The sequence below is a fragment of the Danio rerio genome, chromosome 1, assembly GCF_049306965.1.
Source record: "Danio rerio strain Tuebingen ecotype United States chromosome 1, GRCz12tu, whole genome shotgun sequence".
Lineage (NCBI taxonomy): Eukaryota > Metazoa > Chordata > Actinopteri > Cypriniformes > Danionidae > Danio > Danio rerio.
This window is the reverse complement of record NC_133176.1, coordinates 37,191,049-37,217,814: the sequence shown is the minus strand read 5'-3', so window position 1 is coordinate 37,217,814 and position 26,766 is coordinate 37,191,049. Positions and strand designations below refer to the sequence as shown.

The 26,766-nt window shown below is 35.7% G+C and overlaps 1 protein-coding gene across 9 annotated transcripts; it reads right to left on the bottom strand.

Moving 5' to 3' along the window:
* Positions 1 to 621: 621 nt before the first annotated feature.
* On the bottom strand, positions 622 to 26,383 carry arl13b (ADP-ribosylation factor-like 13b). 9 transcript variants are annotated; one of them, XR_012407912.1, is made up of 11 exons: positions 25,773 to 26,375; positions 15,877 to 15,947; positions 15,523 to 15,772; positions 12,426 to 12,531; positions 12,045 to 12,247; positions 8,772 to 8,886; positions 8,077 to 8,230; positions 7,782 to 7,901; positions 4,551 to 4,619; positions 4,006 to 4,394; positions 623 to 3,803 (listed from the first exon to the last, which is right to left on the bottom strand). XR_012407912.1 is itself a non-coding variant. In XM_073953965.1 (11 exons), the coding sequence occupies exons 1-10, from the start codon at positions 25,829 to 25,831 to the stop codon at positions 4,321 to 4,323; spliced, it is 1,221 nt and encodes a 406-aa protein (XP_073810066.1). In that variant the 5' UTR covers positions 25,832 to 26,375; the 3' UTR covers positions 623 to 1,733; positions 4,317 to 4,320.
* Between the last annotated feature and the right edge of the window lie 383 nt (positions 26,384 to 26,766).

Genomic DNA, 26,766 nt, shown 5'->3' with positions numbered 1-26,766 from the left:
TCATTCCGCTGTGGCGACACCTGATGGACTAAACCAAAGGTAAATAAATCAATGTTAAAAAAAATGTTTTTCGGCATCAGTGGAATTTGTTTTCTCCAGCAGAGGGCGACTACTTTACAAGCATTTTTTTTTTTAGATTGGAGAACAGCAGACTGCCATTTGCTTTAAATCTTTAGTTTAGTTAGAATAGTTTTTTTTTCTGCTATATGAAGTAGTGTTGTGTTGTGTGAGATGACTTCAGTTGTTCTACAGTGATCTCTGCTTCAAAACTAACATGCAAATAACTGTTCTCCTCATGCCCATATTTACAACCAAACCTCAGTTATTACTTCTGAATGTACTGTGTCGCCATTCGAGAAGTCTTTCTTGGAATGTTGAAAAGACTTCGTTTTATAGCAATTCGGAAAAAAAGTAGTCATGTTTCTGGTGTTTTTTATTACCAAAAATTCACCAACAGAGGGCGCTGCTAAAATGTATTAAAATTAAATGATAAGTGATAACTAGTCATTTTTCTGTTCTGTAATGTAGCGCCTTGGGTGCAAGAAATGCACATTACAAATAGCCTACAATGTATTATTATGCATAGTCAAACGGTTTGCAATGACAATCTGAATGAACAGGGCAGAGTAAAAATATCTTTTATTTATTTGACAGTTAGATTAAATGTAAACCGAGTACAAAAGGCGCAAGTACTTAAAGCAGAGCAAAATGGATGACATCAGAATTTTCATCAACTAAACATTAGTGTGTGGTGTAAAATACAAAACATCCAACAAACTGAAACAATAAAAAAAAACTGTAACAGCATAAAATAAATCTGAAAGCAGCGTCCAACAGTATACGTAATACAGGTTGAGCCGTGTTACAACTACAGTGGAATATATTTAAATCAGTAATTGATGAAATTATCGTTCAATGACCATTTCCTCCCTGATACAGCATGATGTACCAAATGTGACAATAAAACTCAATAACGAGCTTGTAGAAAAATGTTTCACATCTCATGCAAAAAGTTCACTTTATCAAGATCTCGGTATCTGTTGCTGGTGCTACTAGATAGTATGAATGTCATTCTCAAAATTACAACAGCACAGTGTATGAAACTATATGCTGAGAGAGAAAAAAGAAACATTTCTGATCATTTAAAGGCAAACTGTGTCACAATCGATTGCACATTACATGCGCAGAATAATAAGGTATGCATGTGGACCAGAAGAACAATTTCAAGTACACAAATTTAAACTTTATGTATGTACATATTTTTCAGTTATCTTAAAAAATAGGTCTGTAATGCATTTTTGCAACGCATTAAAAACATACATAATTTCAAAAGTCTGTTAATACTGATTTAAAGTATTTGGATAAAACAAACAGCTCAACAAAATCCTAAATATTGAACCATTCTACGTTTTCTGAACATGTCATGAAGTGAATGTCCATGTCCATCTGCTGACTATCAGTCACTGGTTGCTGGAGTTCTTGTGATCCATCTGGGAATGCAGATTGGGTATCAGTTCCTCTCTTATGGGCAATTACATCTGCGTAGCTTGCTACACTGCCCGTGCTTGAAGATAAGAACAAAACAATACTTTGATTGGCAGGGAACCTTAAGAACTGTAAACCAGTGAAGGGGGGGTTGGGGAAGTAGAGGTAGTGTTAGGAAATGACATCATGAGTATCGCTGTTCGGCCTCTGCCGAATTGCTACAGGTGGGAGAGGTTTGCCATAGAAATCTGCCAATGAAAGAGATTCATGAGGAAAAAATGTCAGCAATATTCATTTTTTAATATCAATGATCAACAATTTTCTGCAGAATACAAGGTGAAGCTAAATCGTTAAAACAGTTCTCCCAAAAACATAGTTATTTTATTCTGTTATTAATTACTCACCCTCATCGTTTCGATCTCTTGAGACCTTTATTCATCTTTGGGACACAGATTAAATATATTTTACATTAAATGTGAAAGCTCTCTGACTCTTCAGAAACAGTAACAGTGTTGAGATGTTCACAATTCTGAAAAATAAATTATATATATATATATATATAATTTGTCAAAATATTCCATGTAACTTCATTCATTTTCCTTCAGCTTAGTTCCTTTATTGATCAGGGGTCGCCATAGCAGAATGAATTTATCCCGCATGCGTTTTACACAGCGGATGCACATCCAGCTGCAACCCAGTACTGGGAAACAGCCATACACACTCATTCACAACGACCAATTTAGTTTATTCAATTCGCCTGTACTGCATGTGTTTGGAATGTGGGGGAAACTGGAACACCCGCAGGAAACCCACGCAAACATGAAGTGAACATGCTAACTCCACACAGACTGCCAACTGCCAACTGACCCAGCCAGGGCTCGAACCAGCGACCTTCTTGCTGTGAGGCGACAGCCCTAACCACTGAGCCACCATGTCACTCCCTGTAACTTAAGTAGTTTGAATGTAATCAAACAAAGCTCCAAGAACACATTTGTGTACTCAAAACTGTAAAAACAACTTTGTTCATCAATGTCTTCTCTTTCTCGTCTGGACATCAGTATGCACACAGTATCACGACAGCCAATACAACCTATTGCCATAAGCTCAACACACTAGTGTCATAATCCCAGCAGTAAATTCATGCCTGACTGAAGAAAAACATTGGCAAAGTCATTTTTTACAGTTTTGTGGCACACAAAAGTGTTCTTGGAGCTTTCTATGTTAAGGGTTGAACCGATAGAGTCACATGGAATAATTTGACAATTTTTGGTTGCTATTCTGGATTTTGAACATCTTATGACCCTTTCTGTCTATGAAAAATCAGAGATCTCTTGGATTTAATCTAAAATATGTCCATCTTTGTTCTGAAGATGAATAAAGGGCTCATGAGGGTGATATAATAAATACTACTACTTATAATACAATAATACAAATGCAAATTGTCATGAGTAAACTGAAAAAAGCCCCCCCGAACATGAAGAATGCATGGAGGTAGTGTTTTTACATTAATGTAGTAAATAAAAAAAAATTGTAGCTTTTTAATGCTTTAATTTTTTCATTTTTAAATATTTTGTGTATTGCTGTGTGTATTAAGCGTTTGAACGTGCTCTGCGCTAGACCTGCTTTTACTTGGTCAATGGCACGGTCTACCTCAGTTCCTCAAAATAGCAACGTGCCAACAATGCGCCTAAACACACCTGCTTTAAAGACCGGCACACCCAGGAGTCCACATAGTGGTGCAAATAGATTTGCTATTTAATCAACGTGTTGCATGTCTTGCGCCTTATTGCACTGGGTGTATGACAGGGCCCACTGTGTTTTTCTTTTCCAACATGCTACTTTTCTATTGTTTTTTAATGTAAACACATGCTAGACGGATGTGTTTGACCTTTACACTTGGGCCTCGCATCTTTTGAAGCAATGCACATGTGAGCTTCGCCGATCTTCAACTTTCACAAACATTGAAGCTCATCACTGTCAGGTCCAAAAACAATGGACCAATCAGAAGAGCTCAGAGGTGGGAAAAAGTTGGCATGACATTTACAGTTATATCATGGCAAATAAGGTGTTCATTGTGGTTTTGTCCAGACTATCCTGATACATCCTGATGTATCTTCATGTGCTTATCATAACATATTCTTTTACTATTTCTAATGGGTCCATTATTGTTGTTATTACATCAAATTCATAAAAATGCAGTACTTTTTTAATTTTTTAAACCAATTCCTAAGCACCGCATTTTTAGAATTCCTAAGCAAAGCATTTTTAGAAGCATTTGGTGTGAATTAGCCCTAAAAGGAGCCATTCACACAGAATTCCTGTCCAATGCACTGCTTTTCTATAGTTTTTCAAAGTAAACACACTCAATGGACACTTAATTCACATTTGGATTTTTTTTTCTTTAAGGAAATTTATAAAAATAAAAACTAGCTACTGTGACTGTCACTTCTGAATACTATGCAAGTCAATAGATACCATTCTCTCTCTCTCTCTCTCTCTCTCTCTCTCTCTCTCATGCACAGATATAAAAAAATAGTGATAAGAATTTTAGTTTTTGAGTGAAATATTCCATTTCACTAAGAACACAAAAAATATATATTTCACTATTTAAATTCCTAAATAAAATTGACAGAGTGCCTGATTTTACGTTGAGAAGAGGACATAGAATATGAAATGAGGTGAACAAATGTCCCAGAATATTTCCTGCAAGCATCAGGAAAACAAACAAACAAGCAAAAAAAAAAAAAAAAAAAAAAACAGATAACACACATTAGTCACAGCAAAGAATATGAAGTGTTAAGGATAATATGCTAGTAGCACTTATTAGCTACAATGTCAAGGTGGATGGTTGTGGTAATTCTGTAGGCTGATGGTAGATGACTGTACAGGAAGGATGTGGCTGAGGCTTGCTGTTTGGATGGAGAGAAAAAAAAGCTTTAAAAGACAGAACTGTGGGAGATGGTTACATGGTTAGGAAGCAGAATGAAAAAAAAAAAGAATGTTAGTTATGCGCATGCTGGTCGATGTGACGGACATGAATCAGATGCAATTAACCAACAAATTACCAGAATGCCTTGTATCTCCAAGAGGCTCAAGTTTGGGGAGCCTAGAAACTTTAGGAGTTGCCCATCCAACTAAAACAAAGAAAAAGGCCAAATGATGAGCTGTTAGAATCATTAATATGAAGCAAAATAAAAAAGGGACAACTAAGACGAATCGGTGGTTATTTTTCACAGAACATCTGACTATGAAAATTAATGTTTAGCAAATGATAATATTTTTAAAAGAAATCTGTTTTTGTAAGACTAGAAAACAGCCTGTGATGTGTCACCACAGCTTTGAATGAAAAGTGAGACTAGAAAAGGGCTCAAGACAAAACCCAGATGTACAAACATTTTTAAATGACTGATGTTTGCTGATGTTTACTCCATTTGTGTTTTGACTTTGAAAAAAGTCAGTTCAAGTAGTTTCACATATATTGTATTTCGACAATTTAACACTTTTCAAATGTTTAAAAACATGGCACTTTCATGGGTTTTCCAGTACTTATATTTTTAAAAGTCTGTAATGTTGGTTTGTAATGTTTAGTTATGAATTTTAATAATTTAACAATTTTTATACATAGTACAAATAAGTAGGATTGCATGGTTTACAGGTACTATGGTAGTATCATCATACCATGGCTCCAAAATACTGGCGGTACCACTGTAGTTTATAAACGGTAGTATCGTCATTTACGGTTTATCTAAATTTGATATTGTTGGATGTGGAAAAGTCACTAAAATGCTCGCAGGTTTGTGCAACAATAGACCATTTCATTTTTATAGTCTGTGGAGTCCTTTAAAGTTGCAAGTTTTCTGATGTTTTAAATGAGCATTTGAATCGCTCAAAATCTGTTAATCTCAATATGATTTAGTATCTACAATAAACACAACAATCTCTTAAAAAAAGAACGACTCACAAAGTGAAATTTTGAATTACTTTGGATTGTTAACTGACAAGACTGAAAAAAAAAAGATGAAGAACCTTTTTTTTTAGCACTTCATATAGCCTAATTTTGTTGGGAAAAACTTATATTTTTGTAACAAATTTAATTTGTTATCATTTGTAACTTCATTTTAATGTATTTTTTGTAGGTCAGTAATCTATAAAATAAACAAAAATAATGGATACATTTTTGGTGAGGTGACGTGCAAATAATAAATTTTTTCAGTAATAAGGGAATTATGAATTACCTATTATAACATGTAAAATATAGTATTTCTGACAACTTTCTTTATAAACTAGTTATAAATTGCAGTATCGCAATACTATTTGGTATTGTGATACTTCAGCTGATATAGTATCGTAAGATGAATTAATGGTATCGCGACAACCCTACAAATAAGTAGGGATGCATGATATATAAGCAGCCATATCATTATCGGCCGATAAATGCTATTTTTAATGTTATCATTATCAGTCCGTTGTTAAAATTAGGCAGATGAATTACATAATTGTACAGAACTGTCTGCCTCACACATGCATGAGTTGAACTGGTTCATACTTGTCCAGTGTACTATAATAGAGCTTGTGTACAAAGTTTAAAACTCCAGCGGTTTATCATAGACTTTTTTATCAATCATTTTTCCTGCAATTGACAGCAAGAACGTACATAGAAGCATTGTCTGATTGACATGCAGCATCTACAAGGATGAATTTATGCCACACTCTTTAAAGTAAAACATATCTGTGTTTGGCTTTAAGCTTGTACGGTGGCTCTGAACTGTCAAAACACCTCTCAAAAGACTTTTTCCAGACATTACGTATTTGCACATTTGTACATTCCTGTGACACATTTTATTCAAAAACGTTTGAGGTGGTTTTCAGTCCAGCGTGGGCTATTCAGTTCATAAGATCAAATCAAACTTTTATGAAGTTTTTAAAATAAAATCAGTTGTTTACTGTATAAAAAATATAACATTTTTAAATATTTACATTTATCGACTTTACATATTTACATTTATCGAATCAGTTTAGGTTCAGTTCAAAACACAATTCAGATTTTTTTTTAATTATAATGAGTTATAAAGTGTACTTTTTTAATCGCAGTTTCAGTAACCGCTGTATTAGCTTTATGAGCGGGATGTTGCCGCTTGGTTGTGATACACAAGGCTTTAATAAAGTGCTTGTGCTGTTGAGTGTTTTCTATCGTACTGCATTCATATTCTTTTAATGCAAGAATTAAAAAAACAAAAAACTCATCCTGGTAGGATGTTTCTGTAATCATTAAAATACTTTACATTTTTTCTCCCAAAGAAAAGTCTGTCTATGCAAAATGCTAGCAGGCATCTGTAGCTTCGCTCATGCTCCACCTCTTTGACCTTTTTTGGTTACTCCCGGTTGGTGCAATGACATGCAAACAAAATGGTGACGGTTGGTCACACCTACTTTTGGCTTCATTTGCGCTCTTCAGAAACCTATGGGTGACGTCACGGATACGACGTCCATATTTTTGTACAGTCTATGATCACAACCTTGTTACAAAAAACTACCAGCATTCTTTCAAGGGTGTATTTTAAATTGCTCATACGCTTGATTTGTACACATTTTTTTTCAACTGCAGGTCACCCTTTGGCTTAAGCCATTTTTTATTTCAGTTTTTTTGGAAGGGTTTCTTTGGTAATAGTTTTTTTTTGTACTGAAAAGTTACATCACTGACAAAATGTAAGCAACATTTTTGCTACTTAAATTCGCTGATTTCATTCATAGTTTTTCAATTCCATAAGTTTTTTCACTGTGTCTGAGAAACCAGCTGTAAAACAGAGTATACACAAGAATCAGAGAGTGAAATTCAGTACCTTTTAAGACCTTTTTTAAGACTATTTCCAAACATTAAAATCACTTTAGGTTTCAACCAGAAACACTGGCGAGATTTTAACTTACAGTATATTTACTAAATATAAATGTAAGGAACTAATCCAAAACTAAAACATTGTTCATATAAATAATAAATAAAAAAATTATTAAATCTAGCTAATTCAGCAGGTTGGTGCCTATAGAACTGCAGAAATAATGGTGTTGCCTTGGTTACTGCAGTAAACAAAACAGCGTGATGTCAACTAGCAGGATTGTATGGATTTTATAAACTACACAGCATCCTGATTTTCACAGATTTAATTCAGGAAAACTTTAGCATAAAACCATCCATTGCATAATTTAAAATGATATAAAACGTAATACCTTGCAAAATAGCATTTAAGACTTTTTAATACTTGTAAGACCCCATTGACACCTTGTAAAAGAGCCATTCATACCTGGCAGAGGAGGAGGCGTGGGGCTTTTGGGTGCTGCTTCTTCCATCCTAAGAGGGTCGACTCTGTGTTTGCGTTTCAACCGTAGTTTCCTAGTTTTCTTTTTGGTCTGGTCCACTGCTCCTGATCGAAGATGAAAAACACTCACTTCCTTTCATGCAGAAACTACAGCAGCAAATAGGTTCTTTATATAATATAATAGAAAAAGCTTAAATTTAACGAACAATTCTAAGATTTTTTTATACATATATATTTCTTTCAATATGATGGAGGCCTTTTGAGATTTTAGAGGTCCTACCTGATTCTGTGCTTTCTGGAGTCTGTCTCTCACTCTCTTCATCTTCCTCTTCTTCCTCCTCATCTTGAAGTGCTATCTGTTCTTGCACACTGCCCTGCTGGCCATTTTCCCTCTGTCTTTGCATCTCTTTTTCTCTGTTTAGTCTGTCTTGGTTCTGGAATTTTTATATAAAGTGAGTATTTGCATTTTAATGAGTTCGCCCAAAAGTTTAGGGTCAGTTTTTTTTTTTTTTTTTAAAGAAAATTATACTGCTCATCAAGGCAACATTTATTAAATAAAAAAGAGTTAAATATTTATTAATTTTAAATAACTGCTTCTTTATTGTATAAAGTTTCAAATGAAATGATTACTCTAGTCACTATTGCTTTGATTACTATTACGTTAATAATAATAATAATAATAATAATAATAATAATAATTATTATTATTATTATTATTATTATTATTATTAATATTAGAGTGATTTCTAAAGGATCATGCGACTCTGAAAACTGGAGTTATGAAGCGGAACATTCATCATTAAAGTCACTGGAATAAATTATTAAATTAAATGATAAACTACTTTTGAACAGTTATTTTATAGTGCAATAACATTTCACAATTTTACAATTTTGTACTTGAACATTTAAAAATCATACTGACCCCAAACATTTGAAAGGTAGTGTATGTATAAAAGAAACATTGTGGTGGCTAACCTCAGTCAAAACATTGTTTATTGGTTGAAAGGGGTTGAACATGTTGACATCATCTAGCTCTTCATCTTTTAATGTCCTTCCTTCTCGCTCTGCTTCCTCCCGTTCCTGTCGGTCTCTGTCAGTGCAAAATATCTTAATCAAAATCACTTATAAGTCATCACGAAACAAAAGGAGTTAGATATTTTCTTTATCATACTGAGTTTAATGAAACATTACGATTAGACATTTTAAATGGGTGTTCTCCAGGGTTCTGTTCTATTATCCCTCCAACTTTCATTGTATTTTCTGTTTTTAAGAGTTATAATGGGCCTGATTGGTACGGAATGTAACATGGGGGTGTTAATATATCCCTCAGAGTTGGATGTTTAACTTTTATGAAATATTAAACAATATGATTCAAAAATAACAAATCAATTAAAAAAACTTATAACTTACATTTATACATTAGAGTAAACATTAATTTTAAGTAGTTTGCAGTAAAACAAAGAAAAAACTAAACAAAACTGGGAGTACATATTTCAAAATAAAAGTAAAGAAAACAACCTCAGTTATGCCTCATTCACACTATGAGCAACTCGCAATGGCAAAGCAGCAAATGACTGTTCATTTCAATAGAGAGCGAGTGACTTTTGGCGACCTCTAACTACACGAGCAACAGTGATCATTGATGATTAAGTGGACGTGTCGAGTAATGCAGCAAAGTTTAGAACTTTAACTTCAACTTTAAACATATGAAGAGCGATGTTCTTGAGCGACAGCCAATAGGAGCACCAGTAGAGCTCACGTGATCCTTTCTCAGCTTGCTCAGAGGCCAGTTGTATTCATGCTGTATAGACTTACACAGACCTGTTTGCAGGAGGTCGCCACTCAAAGTGACAGGCAGCTACAATATCGCTGCTAGTGTGAATGAGGCATCAATATGAGACTTTTAAAATTACATTTAGAACTATTTAGAACTCAATGACATTATGGTAAACCACATTCAATCTTTATTATCCACTCAATAACATTAAACTTATCTACAAAATATCTATAAAAAGCTAAAAGACATATCTACAAAATAGTGAAGCAACCTTTCCACTGCACACGACATTCGGATACGACTGTCGGAATACACCCCCTTGTAGCAGTTGCACAGATTTTTTAGTTTTGATGTGCACCATGGGAGAGAAGTTGATTCTTGAGGTGTCCAAAATAAAGGAGTGCAAAAATAGCCTTTATTCTCTGTGCATTCACCATGGTTGAACGAATGAATGAATAAATGTATAAATACTAGAAACTCAGACGCTAAAGTATGGTGTTTTATTACTCATTTATAAATAGAATTTTTTTCTCATTCAAAAAATAACAAAAAACTACTATTTCTCATCTCACACACACAAACCTGCTTGGAGAACATTGGAATGCATCACATCCGGTCGCATACAATCTAGTCACAGCTCAAATCGGATCTGAATTTTTCAAATACAGAGATGAACGGAACTCCACGTAGCTCCCGGACTACTCTCCATTGGGAATTATTAACTTCCGGTCTGTTGCTTGTCGTGTACAGTGGAAAGGCGGCTTAAGCTGGATTTAGGGCGTAATCACACTATGTACAGTTGCCTTGAACCGGGCCAAAGCACGCTTGTCCCCTCTCCCGTCTCCTCCGACAGCCCCCACTCACATTACATTCAGGCCTGGGTACGCTTACGTCATCGATGCTGCGCTGCTCAGTAAGCACTTTCGCTCAGCACAGTGGAGATTTCTCTAGTTATATCGTTTAAGTTGTTTGATATGCAGTGACACGCAGTCAAATATTTTAACAGATCAGCCACTTTTGACGCTCTTAAACAATCATAAAATTCTCATGCTGCAGCAATTAGGAGGTTTGCTGAAGGCGCAGCTGTTGTGCAGTAAGGGGTTTGCGTCTTCAATAAACTGTGACAGTTTGCATTTACTGAAAAGTAAAAATGATTAATTAATCAATAAAAAAAAAAAAGTCACGTCTCGCTTTCAGTTTCGGGCTTTGGCACATTTTGCACTCACACACAAGCATGCTGCACCAAAGCCCAAGTAAACTGCTCTCACACTTCTCAATTGATCCGGGAAACAGGCCTGGGCACGGTTCGGATGGCATAGTGTGAGTAGGCCCTTAAACTTTCGCCTGGCGTCGCATCGCACACCTCTGCTGACTACAAGCGCAACTCGTGAAACGGACGAGGCTTTAATACTTGCTGTCTTCGCGGATAAACAGAGAAGTAGGACGTTTCCGGAACTACGACATATCATTATTATTATTCAATACTTTTAAGCTATTTTTTTTTTGCTTGTTTTTATTAATTATTTGAATGATTATAAGGATTTTTATAATCATTCAAGATTTTTTTTTTAAATCAAACTTGATGCATAACTTGCTTTTATCTCGGACAGTTATACCAATTAAAGTTTATTAAAATATTATTGACTACAGAACATGGGTTGCTCTACAAATATATTTTTATTATGACAAGAATAAAAGCAAAAAAGTAAAACTTACTAAAAAATACAGATGTTTTAGAATTAGCCCGCTTCACAATATACACACTACTGTCCAGCTAGTTTCTGTTCTATACTTATGCTAAAAAGGCAATAACGGTCCAACATTCCTGACCATTATCAACAAAAAAGCCTAGAAAAACAGGTGTCAGTATATTGTTAACAAATAGGTTTAAATATTCCTTTCCAGTTATCAAAGAAATAATTTGCTCCTTAATTTTAGTTTTGTAACTAATAAATTGTTTTAAATTCAAAATTAAACATATACACCAGTGTTAAACCTATGAAGGTGGAAAAACATATTCAGTAATTGTGTACCTGCGTCTCCACTTTAGCTAAGGCCTTTTTTTTGCTTTACCAAACTTATCCCTCGGGTTTTTACAAAACCTTTAAACAAAAACTTTCTCCTTTACCACGACTGTTGCAATTTCTAGCCAATAATTATTGGTCATCTGGTTATCTCTATGATCACGGATCATAAAGATGTCTGTACAGGCACACTGTTTCAGACAAAATCTCTTTAAAGTGTTTCATACTCAATTCAAATCAGTTGCGGTGCCACTCAAACTGTGCTCGAGTCTCAAAAAAATCATGCGATTCGCTGGCCGAAATCATATCGCACGCACCCAAAGTGAACCTCCTCAAACTCTGTGATGACGTCACATTCGCTGCACGCACTCAAGCGAACTAGCTGGCGCGTAGAGTATAAACCAGGCTTTAAGCAGCAACAATCTGAAGTTTAGTAAGCTCACTGACCTCTCTTCTCTGATCCGCCGAACTCTCTCTGCTCTTTCTTTCTTGTCTTGTTCTTCCTGAGCCTTCTGTTCGGCTGTATCTTTTTGCACACGTTCTGAAATTGCCTCATAGTCCTTGGCAATGTTATTTAGGAGCCAGTTAAGGCCATTTTTGATGGATTTGTCAACCTTCTTACCATAACCCAAGACAGCTGAACAGGGCTCCTGAAAGTAAATGAAACAACATTTAAATACATTTCCGTCAATTAATTTAGTGATTAAAAAAAAAGTGTGTGAACATAGATCAATTTTTTCTAATTAATTTTTCACCTTACTAAGAATCAAGATTTAATTATCAAACCAGACTCCGGTTATAATAAATTGTGATTAAATATTAACTTACAATCTGGCAAAGGCATTTATTCTCGTTGACTAGCTTCTCCAATGACAGGGTCTCAATGATATCTGCTTCAGCCATTGCCCCATCTTGGTCCTGTTTATTAGCCAGTCTGTAAGCCAATCAGAAGAAAAAAAAGCATGTGAAGGTCATTTTGTAAGCTGTCACAAACAAATGACCTGAGGTCTAAACTTGAGGTGGACAGAATAATTAGCCTTGTGTCACAGAGCGCTCTTGACTTATTAGCACACTTAAGCTTTATTTAGTCAAGGACTTCATCTGCTCCTCACTACCTCAGTTAATTGGACCCACTGTAGCTTGTCTAACAACCCAACAGATATACAGATGATGTATTGCACATTTACTGCACACCGCCCCATTCCACTTGGATTGCAGGCAGGGCCTGTTGATATGAGGATGCTCTTCACTGATTACAGCTCGGCATTCATCAAACCCTCTAGGCTCATCAGTAAACTCAAGGTCTTATCTCTAAACAACATTTTTTTTTTCCTGACAGGCAGGCAAGGCTGATGAGGGAAGGCTCCAAACATCATCAACAGCTGTTTTAAATTGTGTCTACCTTTGAGTTTTATCTTGAGCCCTTTGTTATCCTTACTTTTCACACCAACCTCTTAAGCGAGATCTAGCGGTGACAAAAACTGACTCTGTTGTCAACTTGCATCAGCCACACCCGGTCCCGACTGGACCATTACGCAGCATGTGAACACACTAAATGTATGACAGCTAACTGAATCTAGAATGTCTTTTCCGCATATGCGTGAGAGGATTCATCTTTAGCATACCATGGAGTAGTCTGTATTGTCATTCCACAATGTAAAACTGAAACTAGTGCTGCACACATACAAAGCATAAACAAAGATGTTATCTTTTTACTTAAAGATATTTACCTTATTCATAGTAGTTAAACATGTCTGATAATCTGAAAGTCGATATTGTTTAAAATTATTTTAGCAATGTGACAATGACAGCTGGCTTATAGGTCTTCCCTCTTGACTTGCTAGGTTTCACTTCATTTTTTGTTCTCGCACTCTGATTTGTAGCTGAACACCCAGTAAGTACTCTTTCACCGATGGCCAATGATAATTCAACATGCTAAATCAGGGAAACTCCCACTAACCTAAGCCCAACAAGAGGCAATGTGCGGTACACACCAAACAATCTAGCCTGACAAATGCTCACTGACAGTCTGAAACTGCCCAATATCCAATTGTCAGCTTGGCGTGTCCCGGCCTATAAGCAGTTCTAATTCCATTGTGATTTTTGTTTTGATTTGAGTAGTTTTGATAGCTCTCATGTCTAAGAGCAATAAGATGGTAAAGGGTCTGACCTGAGTCTTTTGTTATACGTAACAAAAACCATCAAAACAAGCTGTTGATCAAAAAAATTACTTGAACCACACACACTGACAGTTTGTTTAGCAAGACATTTCATAAGGCAGAATTGAGCTAAAGCCAGCAAACTGTATTAAAGCCTGCAACTTCCTGAACAAGAACATTTTTATTTTACGTCCCCAGTATATCAAAATGTTTAACTTAGTATGGGAAGGTGGGATGTTTTACTTTTAATCCTTCTACATGCAAATCTGAATATCTTATCAATTTGAACAAATGTCTTGGGTGAAGTGGGATTTTACAAAAATCAGCACTTGTCTTTATTACAGGGGTTGGACAATGAAACTGAAACCGACTGGTTTTAGACCACAATAATTTATTAGTATGGTGCAGTCATGAATTTGTCTTAGGAGTGACAGGGTCACTGCACAGTGTCCAGAGGGATTTTGAGCCATTCCTATTGCAGAATAGTGAGCAGGTCACTAAGTGATGCTGGTTGAGGAAAACGTTTCTTGAATCGCTTCTTCAAAACACCCCAATGTGGCTCAATAATACTTCGTCTGGTGACTGTGCGGGCCATGGGAGATGTTCAACTTTACTTTCATGTTTATCAAATTACTCTGTCACCAGTCCTGATGTGAGAATTGGTGCATCATAATCCTGATGCACAACACTGCCATCAGAATACAATGAACCATTGGGTGCACATGGTCCTCCAGAATGGCTCAGTAGTCCTTGGCAGTGACGCACCTATCTAGCACAAGTATTAGGCCTAGGAAATGCAGTGATATTGCAGCCCAAACCATCATTGATCAACGCCCATGCTTCACTCTTGTCATGCAACAGTCTGGATGGTATGCGTTTTTGGGGCTTCTCCACACCATAACTCTGGATGTGGGAAAGACAATGAAGGTGGACTCATCAGAAAACAATCCATGTTTCACATTGTCCACAGCCCAAGATTTTCACTGAAACCAATGTTTGGCATTGGCTCTAATGACCAAAGGTTTGGCTATAGCAGTCCTGCCATGTATTGACCCTGTGGAGCTAAAGATAAACAGTTTTGGTAAAAACAGAACAGCTGAGGAGCACATTTAACTCTGTAGTGAATTGGGGAGATGTGGTTTCATGCTTTTTGGATACAATCCGGTTTAGCACCAGGACATTCCTATTAGACACAATCCTCTTGCGTCCACAGTTACTCCTGCTGGATATGGTTAATCATTCTTATTGTTATGATGGCACTACACTGGATACTGTGGCAAACATCACAAAGACTTGCTGTCTTGGTCACAGATGAGCAAAAACAATTTGTGCTCTTTTGAACACTGATATGTCACCCATAAAGTTGTGTGCATTGCAATATTTTACGCAAAATTGTGCTATTACTATCTTAATTAAATCACACTTTGCTCTTACTGGTGTAAAATGCATTAAGGAAGATGAAAATATTTACAAGTTACAGTTAGCCACACTTAAACAAAGCTGCTGTGCCTGATTACTAAATTAACCTTGCCCAGATTTTTATTTTTAATAAAAGGTTACCGAGTCAGAATTGGATTATTGCTAAACTAATTGATTAGCAATTAAGGGTTATGTGTAATATGCCATTTAGAAAGTTTAGGTTTATACATAGTTATAATAATTATTCCTAGTTACCAAAAATGAGAGCCTTGTATGCTTGATAATCAATACTTGTAGTGGCCAGAAAGTTACATTCAATGGCAAGAATATGCAATGTAAAAACTCACACTAAGACAGGTTTGCCTGCAATACGAGGATGCCGGAGAACCTCAGCCATGGTGTCTCTGGTCTCCTGGATTCTCTGGACATCACTGGAGTCCACAACAAACACCACTCCATAAGACTCAGAGTAGTAGTTTTTCCAAATGCCACGAATACGCTTCCCGCCACCCAGGTCAAAGATTGTGACCTCAAACTTTCCCTGCTTCAGGTCCACCTTTGAAAAACCCACTGTAGGTGCTACATCTAAAGGGCTTTCTATGAAAAAAAAAACATAATGTAAGAAAAATCCTAGATATTTAAAACATAGCATAAAATATTATTTATTTAGAAATGAATGGAGAACCAAGGTGCATATTTACCTCCCTGGATTCCTCTGACTGTCGCTGTTTTTCCAGCATTGTCCAATCCCACCATTACTAATGTCACCTTCCTGCAAGAACACAGAAACAGCTTCATTTAATTAAGTGTCATCCATACATCAAACAAAGGTCAAGATGACCTAACAAGAAATAATTGTCTGTGTAATGCTATAATGAGGTTAGATTGAGATATTATAAGAGAGCTCAATGACAAGCAACAGTTGATAATAAAGAAAAATAAAACATTTAAAACACCTGTTCTGAGAAAATTACCGTACATTCATGTTTACTTAACCTTAAGGATCATTTTCAGTTAAAGTTATTTAAAAGATTGTAAAGTAAATCTTTCAAATGAAGGTATAACAAGAAGTTTAACATATTTTTCTTACAAATTTAGTGGAGATTATTATTACTAATAAATAAATAACAAACTAACCTTGCTTAAAAGACTGTGTATAATTGTCTAAATGGGTCCCTTATGATTGTTTTCTTCTCCCTTGCATCTTACACCACATTAGTCTGATTTGTTGGATAATTTCCGAATATTAATTTACAATTGTTTTGAAATATTTTTTCATAAAAATTAATGAAATATTTATCCAAATAACTTTTGAATTGCTGGAGTGCACACATTTTGTTTGTGTTTTCCATGTCCTAAAATGTCTTTAAAAAGTTTTTTTTTTTTTTTTTTTAAAGCAACAAGCTAATCATAGAAGAGGTGTACTGTACAGGAATGATCAAAAACTTTGACACATTTTCTGACATTTTAAATAAATAAATAGTTAAATAAACTGGCATTAGGTTATGAATTCACCCCAGCTAGCTATCCTTTACATTATCTGTTTAATGTTACTGTAAACTATATTGTCCCCCTTTGGGGAAATGTGTTCTGCAGCCTAAAATATTTACACAAACATAACACACCATTAAAAGTACTAAAAAATGCTGCTTTATTTTTTCAATTAAAATTCAGCCACTCCATTGTACAAGAAACAAATAAAAAATTGAATTTGTTGGTCCTAGAGATCATGAGGAAAGGGTTTGAAATGATTCAAAAAGAGAATGGGATATGCCAGAGGTAATCTGATTAGCTATAACACCCGAATCTCATACAAGTTGGACAACACTGACTTAGTACCTTTATTAATCTGGAGTCGCCACAGCAGAATGAACCGCCAACTTATCCAGCATATGTTTTACGCAGTGGATGCCCTTCCAGCAGCAACCCATCACTGGGAAACATCCATACACCCATTCACACACATACACTACGGACAATTTAGCTTACCCACTTCACCTATAGCACATGTTTTTGGACTTGTAGGGGAAACCGGAGGTACCCGGAGGAAACGGACAAGTATACGGGGAGAACATGCAAACTCCACACCGAAATGCCATCTGACCGAGCCGAGGCTCGAACTAACGACCTTCTTGCTGTGAGGTGAACGTTTTACCCACTGCACCACCGTTCAGCTCAACCCTGGCACATCATCCTTAATACTTTGCTGCAGGTATTTGAAACCTTAGTGAGTTCTTCCGGTCTCATGACTGGCGAAATAAACAGGAATAAAGATGATGATTCAGCACACTGTACTTCACACAGTAATAAAATGCTGTCTTTTACTACAATATCGACATCAGAAATACAAATGTAATGCTTTGTCCAGTCATGAAAGTGTGCATTGTGTACTGAATAACTAGTTTTAGCAAACCAGCTCTGGGTGAATTCATAATGTAATGCCAGTTGTTGTTTTTTCTTAAAATGTTCTATGAACTTTAATCAACTTTTTTTATTAAATGTTTGATGACTCATACACTACTCCTATATATATATATATATATATATATATATATATATATATATATATATATATATATATATATATATATATGAGCAATTCCATGAAAATGTAAACCTTATGAAAAAATAAACTTTTGACCAAAATAACAAAACCAATTTAAATTTGTTTTTTAAATTTAAATTTTCACATTTCGTGCTTGATTAAGGGGTTAAAGACTCTCATTTTCCATGATTTATGTTAACAGTAATCATTCTGCAGGAGGATTGGGGTCTGTAGTATAAATAATTACTCTTACTTTTTTATAACATTACTGCCCTTTTAATTTATGAGCTACATATTTAAAACATTACGCAGCTTCGATCACGTGTCACGTCCGTAACGATTTAATTAAAAAGTTTATATTGTGTAATAAATATTATCACAAATAAAATGAAACTTTGTATACAAAGCCAAAATGTGTCCATGCTAATTATGATTGCCAACTTCTCTCAGGTCTTTGCTATAAACAACCGCAATTTTGCGTTACGGACGTGATCATTTTTGAACTCCTTATTAATATAAGCCATTGACTAGCGCATATTTGTTCATTATGATGCTGGATTACAATTACTGACTTACAGTACATAATATTCATATGTTATATCAAGAACTGAACATTTCAGTTAAATATAAACCACTTTAGCAACATTTCAGAAATAAATCTTTAACAAAGAGAACATAACAATTTACATATTGCCATAATCTTGGCGCAAAAACTTGGTTTTGGCGATGCAGCACCTTGTGTTGAAGCACTTTATGTTTCTTTTGTAGATAACTGACCATCAAATAATACATCAAATAGTTAAGATACAATTTATGCCAAACTAGGAATGCTGATTTTAATTAATTTTGTCAACTGAAAACCGCTCGTTAACCAAATATTAACCGCTAACAGATTAATATCAAAAAAATATTTAATGAAAAAAAATGACATGCCTATTTTGTGTGACACATTAAATATTGCATTTTAAAATACTGATTAGGCTATTTTAACATGCGAACAGCGTACAGAACATAAAAGAGCATCTTCACGCACCTGCAGTGTTTTTTTTTCAGCACAAAACAGAATAAAAGTAACAAAAAGAATAAAATAAATCCTGCTCTAGATCCTTTTCACTTCAATGACAAATTAAAATTACATAACAAAAACACTGACTGAATCCTTTTTAAGAACCGGCATAGGCTGTTTGTCCAATCGTGTTTTTTTTTTTTTTCTCCATCAAATAAAAATATCAGGCTAACTCAAATAGATTGCTTTACGGAAAAATATGCATTCAATTAATGCTCCGCTTTTATGATATTACAAAAGCTGTCAACACTTTTAATAGAAGTCATTAGTTTAAAGATTTTGTAGAAGTTTGGTGCGAGGTTATCATAAAATATTTGGCTTTGTTTGATTCGTAGATTAGGCTATGTAGGCTATTTAAAAATGTATTTAAGAACTATTAATAACTGTAATTTTCTAAATGGAAAAAGGTTGGTTTGTTGGTTGTAGTCTGCACTAAATCATACAATAGGACTAGTTGAGTTTATGACGCGGCTCCAGGCAGCACAGGCGATCATCATCAGCGCTGGTTTGTCAACTCCTGTGTCAAACTGGCCAGAATATCCTTCTTTCATTTTGCTTCTTTGGCAAAATACATCTGTGAGCATGTGTGTTTGCATGTGTTACTGTCCTGCGAGGTAACAAATACGTGTAGCTCATAGGCAGGGCCAGACGGAATCTGCGGACGTTTTTTGCTATTTCTGCTGAGAATTTTAGTAAAAATCTGCGGAATTATTTTGGGAATATCCAGCAGAGTATCATAACTAAAACCTTAATATATTAAATAAAAAGTAATAAATTACTGAATAAAAACTGAATAAATTCACATTTACACATTTACTCAAGTAAATAATAATAATAATTCCTTACATTTATATAGCGCTTTTCTGGGCACTCAAAGCGCTTTACACACAATGGGGGGAATCTCCTCATCCACCACCAGTGTGCAGCATCCACCTGGATGACGCGACGGCAGCCATTTTGTGCCAGACCGCACACCACACACCAGCTGATTGGTGGAGAGGAGACAGCAATGAAGCCAATTGGAATATGGGGATGGTTAGGAGGCCATGATGGACAAAGGCCAGTGGGCAGATTTGGCCTGGATGTCGGGGTTAAACCCCTACTCTTTTCGAAGGACATCCTGGGATTTTTAACAACCACAGAGAGTCGGGACCTCGGTTTAACGTCTCATCCGAAAGACGGAAATAAACAGAATTAATAGTTGGCTAAAAATCTGCAGAAATCTGCGGAATTCTGTGTGTGCAGACTCCGTGTGGGCCTACTCATAGGGGCCGATCACTGCGAATGCACTTTTTCATTCCAGAAACATGAGGCGCAACGCAATGCATTTTATGTTGACAAGAAAAAAAGGAGTGCGGTGCTCTTTTGTATGTCACTATACGTAACGTAACAATTAAATTAGCTGGTCTATTGTGCACGAGTGTTGCTATCAATGTTGTCATAATTGAAATTTTTTTTTATAACATTATGATATTCAAAATTTGTAAAGTCATACAACTTTGGATGACTTGAAAAGCGACCACAAGTCTCTCCTCCATCATTAAAAAGTTCACCATAGTCATCTTGACAACACACTGCTGTCACCTCAAAGGAAACCCCGCCTCTTCTTTCATTTGGTTGAAGAATTAAAAAGATGCGACTGAGGTAACATGCTTTTTCCTCTGGAGCGCACAAAGCGTGCAATGGCAAAAAGCGAGGAGCGCAGCGCATAATCAATAACCTCCATGCATTTGGTCTTTTCCCACTGCTCAAAAGCTGCAGGCACTTGCACAGGCTACAGCGGAGTTTTCATTTCATGCAGAGCATAAATATGTTTTATTTATTTTATTAATTAAATAACTATTTATAAAGATAAATTATCAAAGCGACACAATCTAAGCACTTTTCAAACCTTGAAAATAGGCTATAGATTACATTAAAATGAAAACATTTTCAAAGATTTCCAGCACCCGGCAAATGCGCTTGAGTACTTATTAAAATAATTTTACAGACGGCAAAATAAGAATAAAATCTTGATATTGATCTAAGCTTTAACTACATTATAGGAGTATTATATTTGTTAGAAAATTGATAGGACATGCAGCTGTAAATATTTCATTCAATATCTTACACAATCGGTTATAAACTACAGCCTTAAAATATAAACATTATAGTCATCCATTGCACATGCCTACAACCAATGGCTATTTTTCTATGCTTGTTTAATATAGCCTACACAAAACTTTTTATAATATATATATATATATATATATATATATATATATATATATATATATATATATAGGGCAGTTTTTGGGACATAAAATTCTTTTAAAAAATTTAATAAATTAATTCACCACAATCTGTGAAACTACACTTGTTTGAACCTCAGACTAGGCATAGGATGACAACCAGTTTGAAGGTTTACCACGGTTTGGAAAAGACAAGGTTTTAAAACTGCTAACATTTTTTTTTTTTTTTTGTTATACCATTCCCAAGGTATACATTTTTTTGTTTACAATTATTTTGTTTATTTTCTTAGGGCAACAGAGTCTCCAGCAAAAAAGGACCCTCCACATGACAAACTACTGAACAGCCCATGATTCAGCAAACATCCACAAATCTCTTTTACATCAGCCTATAGATCAACTAGACCTGAAGAGTGCAGTGGATTACTTTATCTCCACAGAAAAGAAAGATATCCAAAGACACCTTTTCAAGTTTAAAGAAATCTGTTTTAGAAACTAATAAAGATAACAGAAGTTAATGGTTTATTTCAATTATTTAGCCTGACATGTTTACTGTTCAAAAGATAATGTGTTCAATACTGTGTTTTGTTTATTTACCCAGACAATTAAAAGCAACATATTTTAAAGCAATACCGTGAAATCTTTATCTAAGGTTATCAAACTGTCAGAATCTTATACAAGCCCATGCCTACCTCGGACCACCAGAACAGACTCAAATTGAGACGTAAAAAACACATTTGTTGAATAACAAAAATATCCTTAAATGACATAGTAATTCTGCTAAACATCATAAACCTCAATGCTTAATTCTGAGGTAATGACACGCAGTGTAAACACACACTGCAACCGCAGAAAAATACTAAGCTAAACTCCTTACGCTTACCAAACATACACACACACATGCACAAACAGATACTTAACTGCGGCACTTGCGCCGCAGGGACATCCAGCGCACTATCCAGGTGACAGTTTTCTGCAACCAGGAGGCCTTCATCGAGACTGGGAATAGATCAAGATGACAGCTAGCTTTCCCTGACTTCAGTTGTTGTCGATAAACAAACACACACACACTCTTTCTCTCTTGTCTCTGCTAGCCTATAGTCAGCCCTGTATCTAAGAGATTAGTTGGGGATTTCTACTTAACCTAAAAAGATCAGTGACAGGGTGTTAAAGGATGTGACACATTCAGCCAATGAAATTAAGACAATAACTTTGACAGTTGGCCATCACCTCTGGCCTCAAGAACTGTCAGTAGACGGTCTTCACGTTATAACTGGCACTCTTCTTGTCACACTGATCGATTGTTAGGTAAGATGAACTGAATGACACAGATTTAGGCTTATTAAGCATTGTGTTTCAGGAACAGCAGGCGATGCGAGTAATCAGATATTTATCACTTGGGTTTAAGCTTATGCACGATTGTGAGTCATGTTCAAACATGTACAGTGAGTGGTTTAGCAAAAGGACGACCAATGGAGAGCATCTCGATAACAGAGAACTTAAGAACTTGGAGAACTTCCTCAAATTAATTTGAAAAAAAGTCTAAAGAGCTACTTGAGAAAATAAAAATCTATTGTTTAATATTAATAATTATTTAAAACAGCTTAAAATATAAATACTTGTTTAAAAAAAAGTCTAAAACTTCAATAATAACAAAAGAAAACATGTTTTTAACTGACGTACAATAGTGACAAAAAGTCTAAATGTGTAAAAATAGAAAAATCAAAATGGGAAATCTATACATCACTAATAATACATACAATTCAGATTAGTATCACTAATTCAGCAGCCCCTTCATACAAACCTAGACGCAGTTTACAGAAACTCTTCACTTATTCACCTTATTTTCAGCTGTCGAGTGGGCGCTGCCATTTGAATCTTTTTGTCTCGCGACTTCCGGTCACATTCACTTCCATTCATTTTTTGACGTTAACAATAGCTCGTTACGCTGCTTGATGTTGCAATGTAATATTTTCTTATTATATTATGCTACTTGGTCTGTGTAGTCATGCAAACATTTGTTTGTTGAGCAAGCAGTTTGGCCATTTTCTGCCGTTTATTATTCCTAGTCATTTCTCCCATAGGCGACTGAATCGGAAGTTCTAAGACAATCGCGAAAACAGGCCACTTCCGCATTTTAGAATAAGGTCAATACGAGTAAGTAAACCCCTTAAAGAACATTTTTGGAACTTTAATACACTATAAAAACCTCCTCCCTATTTTACCTAATAATAAAAAAAAAAACTGATGCAAGGATTAGACTGTTTGCTTGTGCCTAAACCATTCAGAAACTGAATACCATATATTCCATCTTTCGCAGTCCCCTTTTTGTTTCACAATTTGCAAATTGCCTTGCCTGTATTCTTAGCCTCTACATTTTCGTTTGGTCGAAACCCAAAATACTGCCAAACTGTAGAAGATTTGCCATCTTTCCCCACCTCTCTCTGGGTGCTTTCACACCTGTGAATCGATTCAGTTGTTCCGAAACAGAGATTAAAATTGTTACATTGTTGCTCTTTGCTCTTGGAGCGGTTCGCTTTCACACTGCAAAGTTTCTAATCGGACCAAAAGAGCTAAAACAAGTCACGTGCGAATAAACTCTCCTTACATTGGTCAGAGTGTCAGGGTTTATTTTGCAGCGTCCCGCTCAGCTGTCAGGAGAGGTGTTGGTTTGGTGGTGATTGACAGGGTGCGCGCGCGTGACGTGTCTGAGAAGAGACGCGGTGGGGAGGGGTGAGAAGGGTGCGCGACGATGCCTATTTGAGGACTGGGAGAGAGACGCGAGATTACCGGGAGATCATCACTCGTTTGCGGGCATCCGGAGACTCGCGAAACTTCCCGCCCTTCTCATAATTCTCTCTTCATATAGCCGTAAGCCTATTACATATCCATAAAACACTGTGATATAACCGCGCTCGGATCGGATCGCTTTCTCACTGCAATCGATCCGCTCCAGGGTTCGTTTCAATCGAGCCGAGACCACCTCATTCAAGCGATCTCGGAGCGATTACTTTGGCGCGGAACAGAGCGCGATTGCCCTGTTCACATATGCCAATCGAACCGCGCTAACTGGGCAAACGAGACACGTTCCGAAACAAAAGTGTAGGTGTGAAAGCACCCTCTGTCTCCTCTACGCTGTCCTGTGATGACAACCACGCCTACGCATTTTTAGGCATTAAATAAATTTTAAAAAGTTTAATGTTTAATCCTGGTCTCCTTTGTAGCAGTAGTTTATCTGCTACATTCACCTGCCTAAACCTCACTTAACCTGCTCCAAGCTGGGATCAAACCGACGACCTTCCGCATGGGAGACGGTTGCTATACCGAGGAGGCATAAGTGCATTGTTTTTTATGATGGTACAGTTGAAGTCAGACACCCCCCCCCCCCCCCCCCTGTTTGTTTTTCCCCCAATTCTGTTTAATGGAGAGGAGATTTTTTCAACACATTTCTAAACATAATAGCTTTAATAACAAATTTCTTTTAACTTATTGTGTATCTTTGCCATGATGACAGTAAATAATATTTGACTAGATATTTTTCAAGACATCTGTACAGCTTAAAGTAACATTGAAGAAGGCATTACTAAATTAATTAGGTTAACTAGGCAGGATAGGGTAATTAGGCAAGTTATTCTGTAATGATGTTTTGTTCTGTAGACTATCGAAAAAAATAGCTTAAAAGGGCTAATAATTTTGACCTTGAAATGGTTTTTTAAAAATTACAAACTACTTTTATTCTAGCCGAAATAAAACAAATAAGACTTTCTCCAAAAGAAAAAATATATATTATCAGACATACTGTGAAAATTGCCTTACTCTGTTAAACATCATTTGGGAAATATTTAAAAAAGAAAAACAATTTCAAAGGGGGTTTAATAATTCTGATTGCAACTGTAGGAACTGAAACTGATACCATTGCTATTTTTAGCCTACTATCTATGAAAAAATTGAATATTTTGCCAGAAACATAATTCTCAATTTAACTCAACACAAACTATAAAATAAAATGAAAACATCTAAAATAACAAACATAAATACAATTACAAATAAAATAATTTTGTCATGATTGCCTTTTTTCTCTTTTTGTTCTCTTTTCATGATAAGTGAAATGTAACCATGGCTGTCTCTTCAGATTTCTTCAGTTTAACAATAGTATATATGATTAAATAATGTTATATTGTTAAAATAGCTTTAGATTAAAACATTAAATCATGAAGGGTGAACGAATACATAATAATGTTAACCTCTTAATAATAATAATCATTATAGAAGTCTGAATAGGTTTTAAGTACGACTAAATATAATTCATCCAAGATTGAAAATTTACTCAGCATTAACTTAGCCTCAAGTGTTATCAAACCTTGTTTGGGTTTCTTTTTCTGTTAAACACTAATTAAGATATTCTGAAGAAAGCTGAACACCTGTAACTATTGACTTCAGTTCCATAATAGCAAAAACAGGAAGTCAATGATTAATGACTTGTGTTCAGCTTTATCCAAAATATATTTTGTGTTAAACAAAAGAACAAGTAAAATGGTGAAAACTTATGACAGAAATGTAATTTTTGGGTGAGCCATCCATTTAAGTGTCCTAATAACGTTAGCATATGTAGCGTGAACGTTACTAGACCCACTGTACAAATATGACATGAAGTTACAGTTCATTTCAATGACAAGTCTGCTTTGGGAAAAAGGACATATCTTACTGTCTCTCTGACTCTTAGACAAAAAAAAGAACGAAGAGTTGTAAGAAACTCACCTTGCAGGTTCTCTCCATCGTTTCAACCAGTTGCAACAGTTCGCCATCAGATTGAACATTTCCCCCCTAAATGCTTTCACTGGGGTTTATTTTTTCATGACAGTCGTTTTAAGTTAGCTGATTACTAACGTTAGCACTTAACGCCTCCTCTTTGTATGTTTAATCAACCCGTTATCTACTAACACGCTATTATTTGACTATCTGAGTGACTCGTAAAGATGTGTACATTCATTTTGTTTGGTTATTACATGATAATAACGTCAAAATAAAACAAAGCTGGTCAGCTAAGATAACGTCACATCGCTTAATTATTGAACTATCACTTACAACGCGGACCATTATAGTTTAGTTTCATTTTGCTCCCTCGAATCAAAGCTGTCTCACTGAGGGCTAACCAGTTAGCTATTACATACGATGCATTAAAACTATAAAATTGCACATAATGCAGAAAGAAACATCTAATTAAACCCTGACTGTGCGCACGGTTTTTAAAACATCCCCTAATCGCACTCTTAATTTTATGCCCCTGTCTGCACAGATACTACTGGGGTAACGTTAACTGTTAGCTCGCTAGCAATCCGCTTTGTTTACCAAGCTGAATCTGGCTGCTATGGCTGCAGCCGCTATTACGTTGAGGGTCAGGGTTGCCAGGTGTTTACAAATTGTTGTTATATCATAGAACACGACGAAGTATCATATAAAGCAGAGATCACCAAACGTGTTCCTGGAGGTCCGCTGTCCTGCAGATTTTAGCTCAAACCCTAATCAAACACACCTGAACAAGCTAATCAAGGTCTTACTAGGTATACTTGAAACACCCAGGCAGGTGTGTTGAAGCAAGTTGGAGCTAAACCCTGCAGGGCACCGGACCTCCAGGAACGAGATTGGTGACCCCTGATATAGAGTTTAGTTTAATTCTTTCAGAATCTGATTGTATATAGTGGAATATTAACACAAATACACTTTATCACACCGTCTCAATCAAAGTGCCAGA

Coding starts and splice junctions, on each gene's coding strand:
- arl13b (XM_073953965.1), bottom strand. CDS start 25,831: ATGTTCAATCTGATGGCGAACTGTTGCAACTGGTTGAAACGATGGAGA. Junction 15,773..15,876: donor AGTCAGAGGAATCCAGGGAG/GTAAATATGCAC, acceptor TTTTTTTCATAG/AAAGCCCTTTAGATGTAGCA. Junction 12,532..15,522: donor GCAGGCAAACCTGTCTTAGT/GTGAGTTTTTAC, acceptor ATTGGCTTACAG/ACTGGCTAATAAACAGGACC.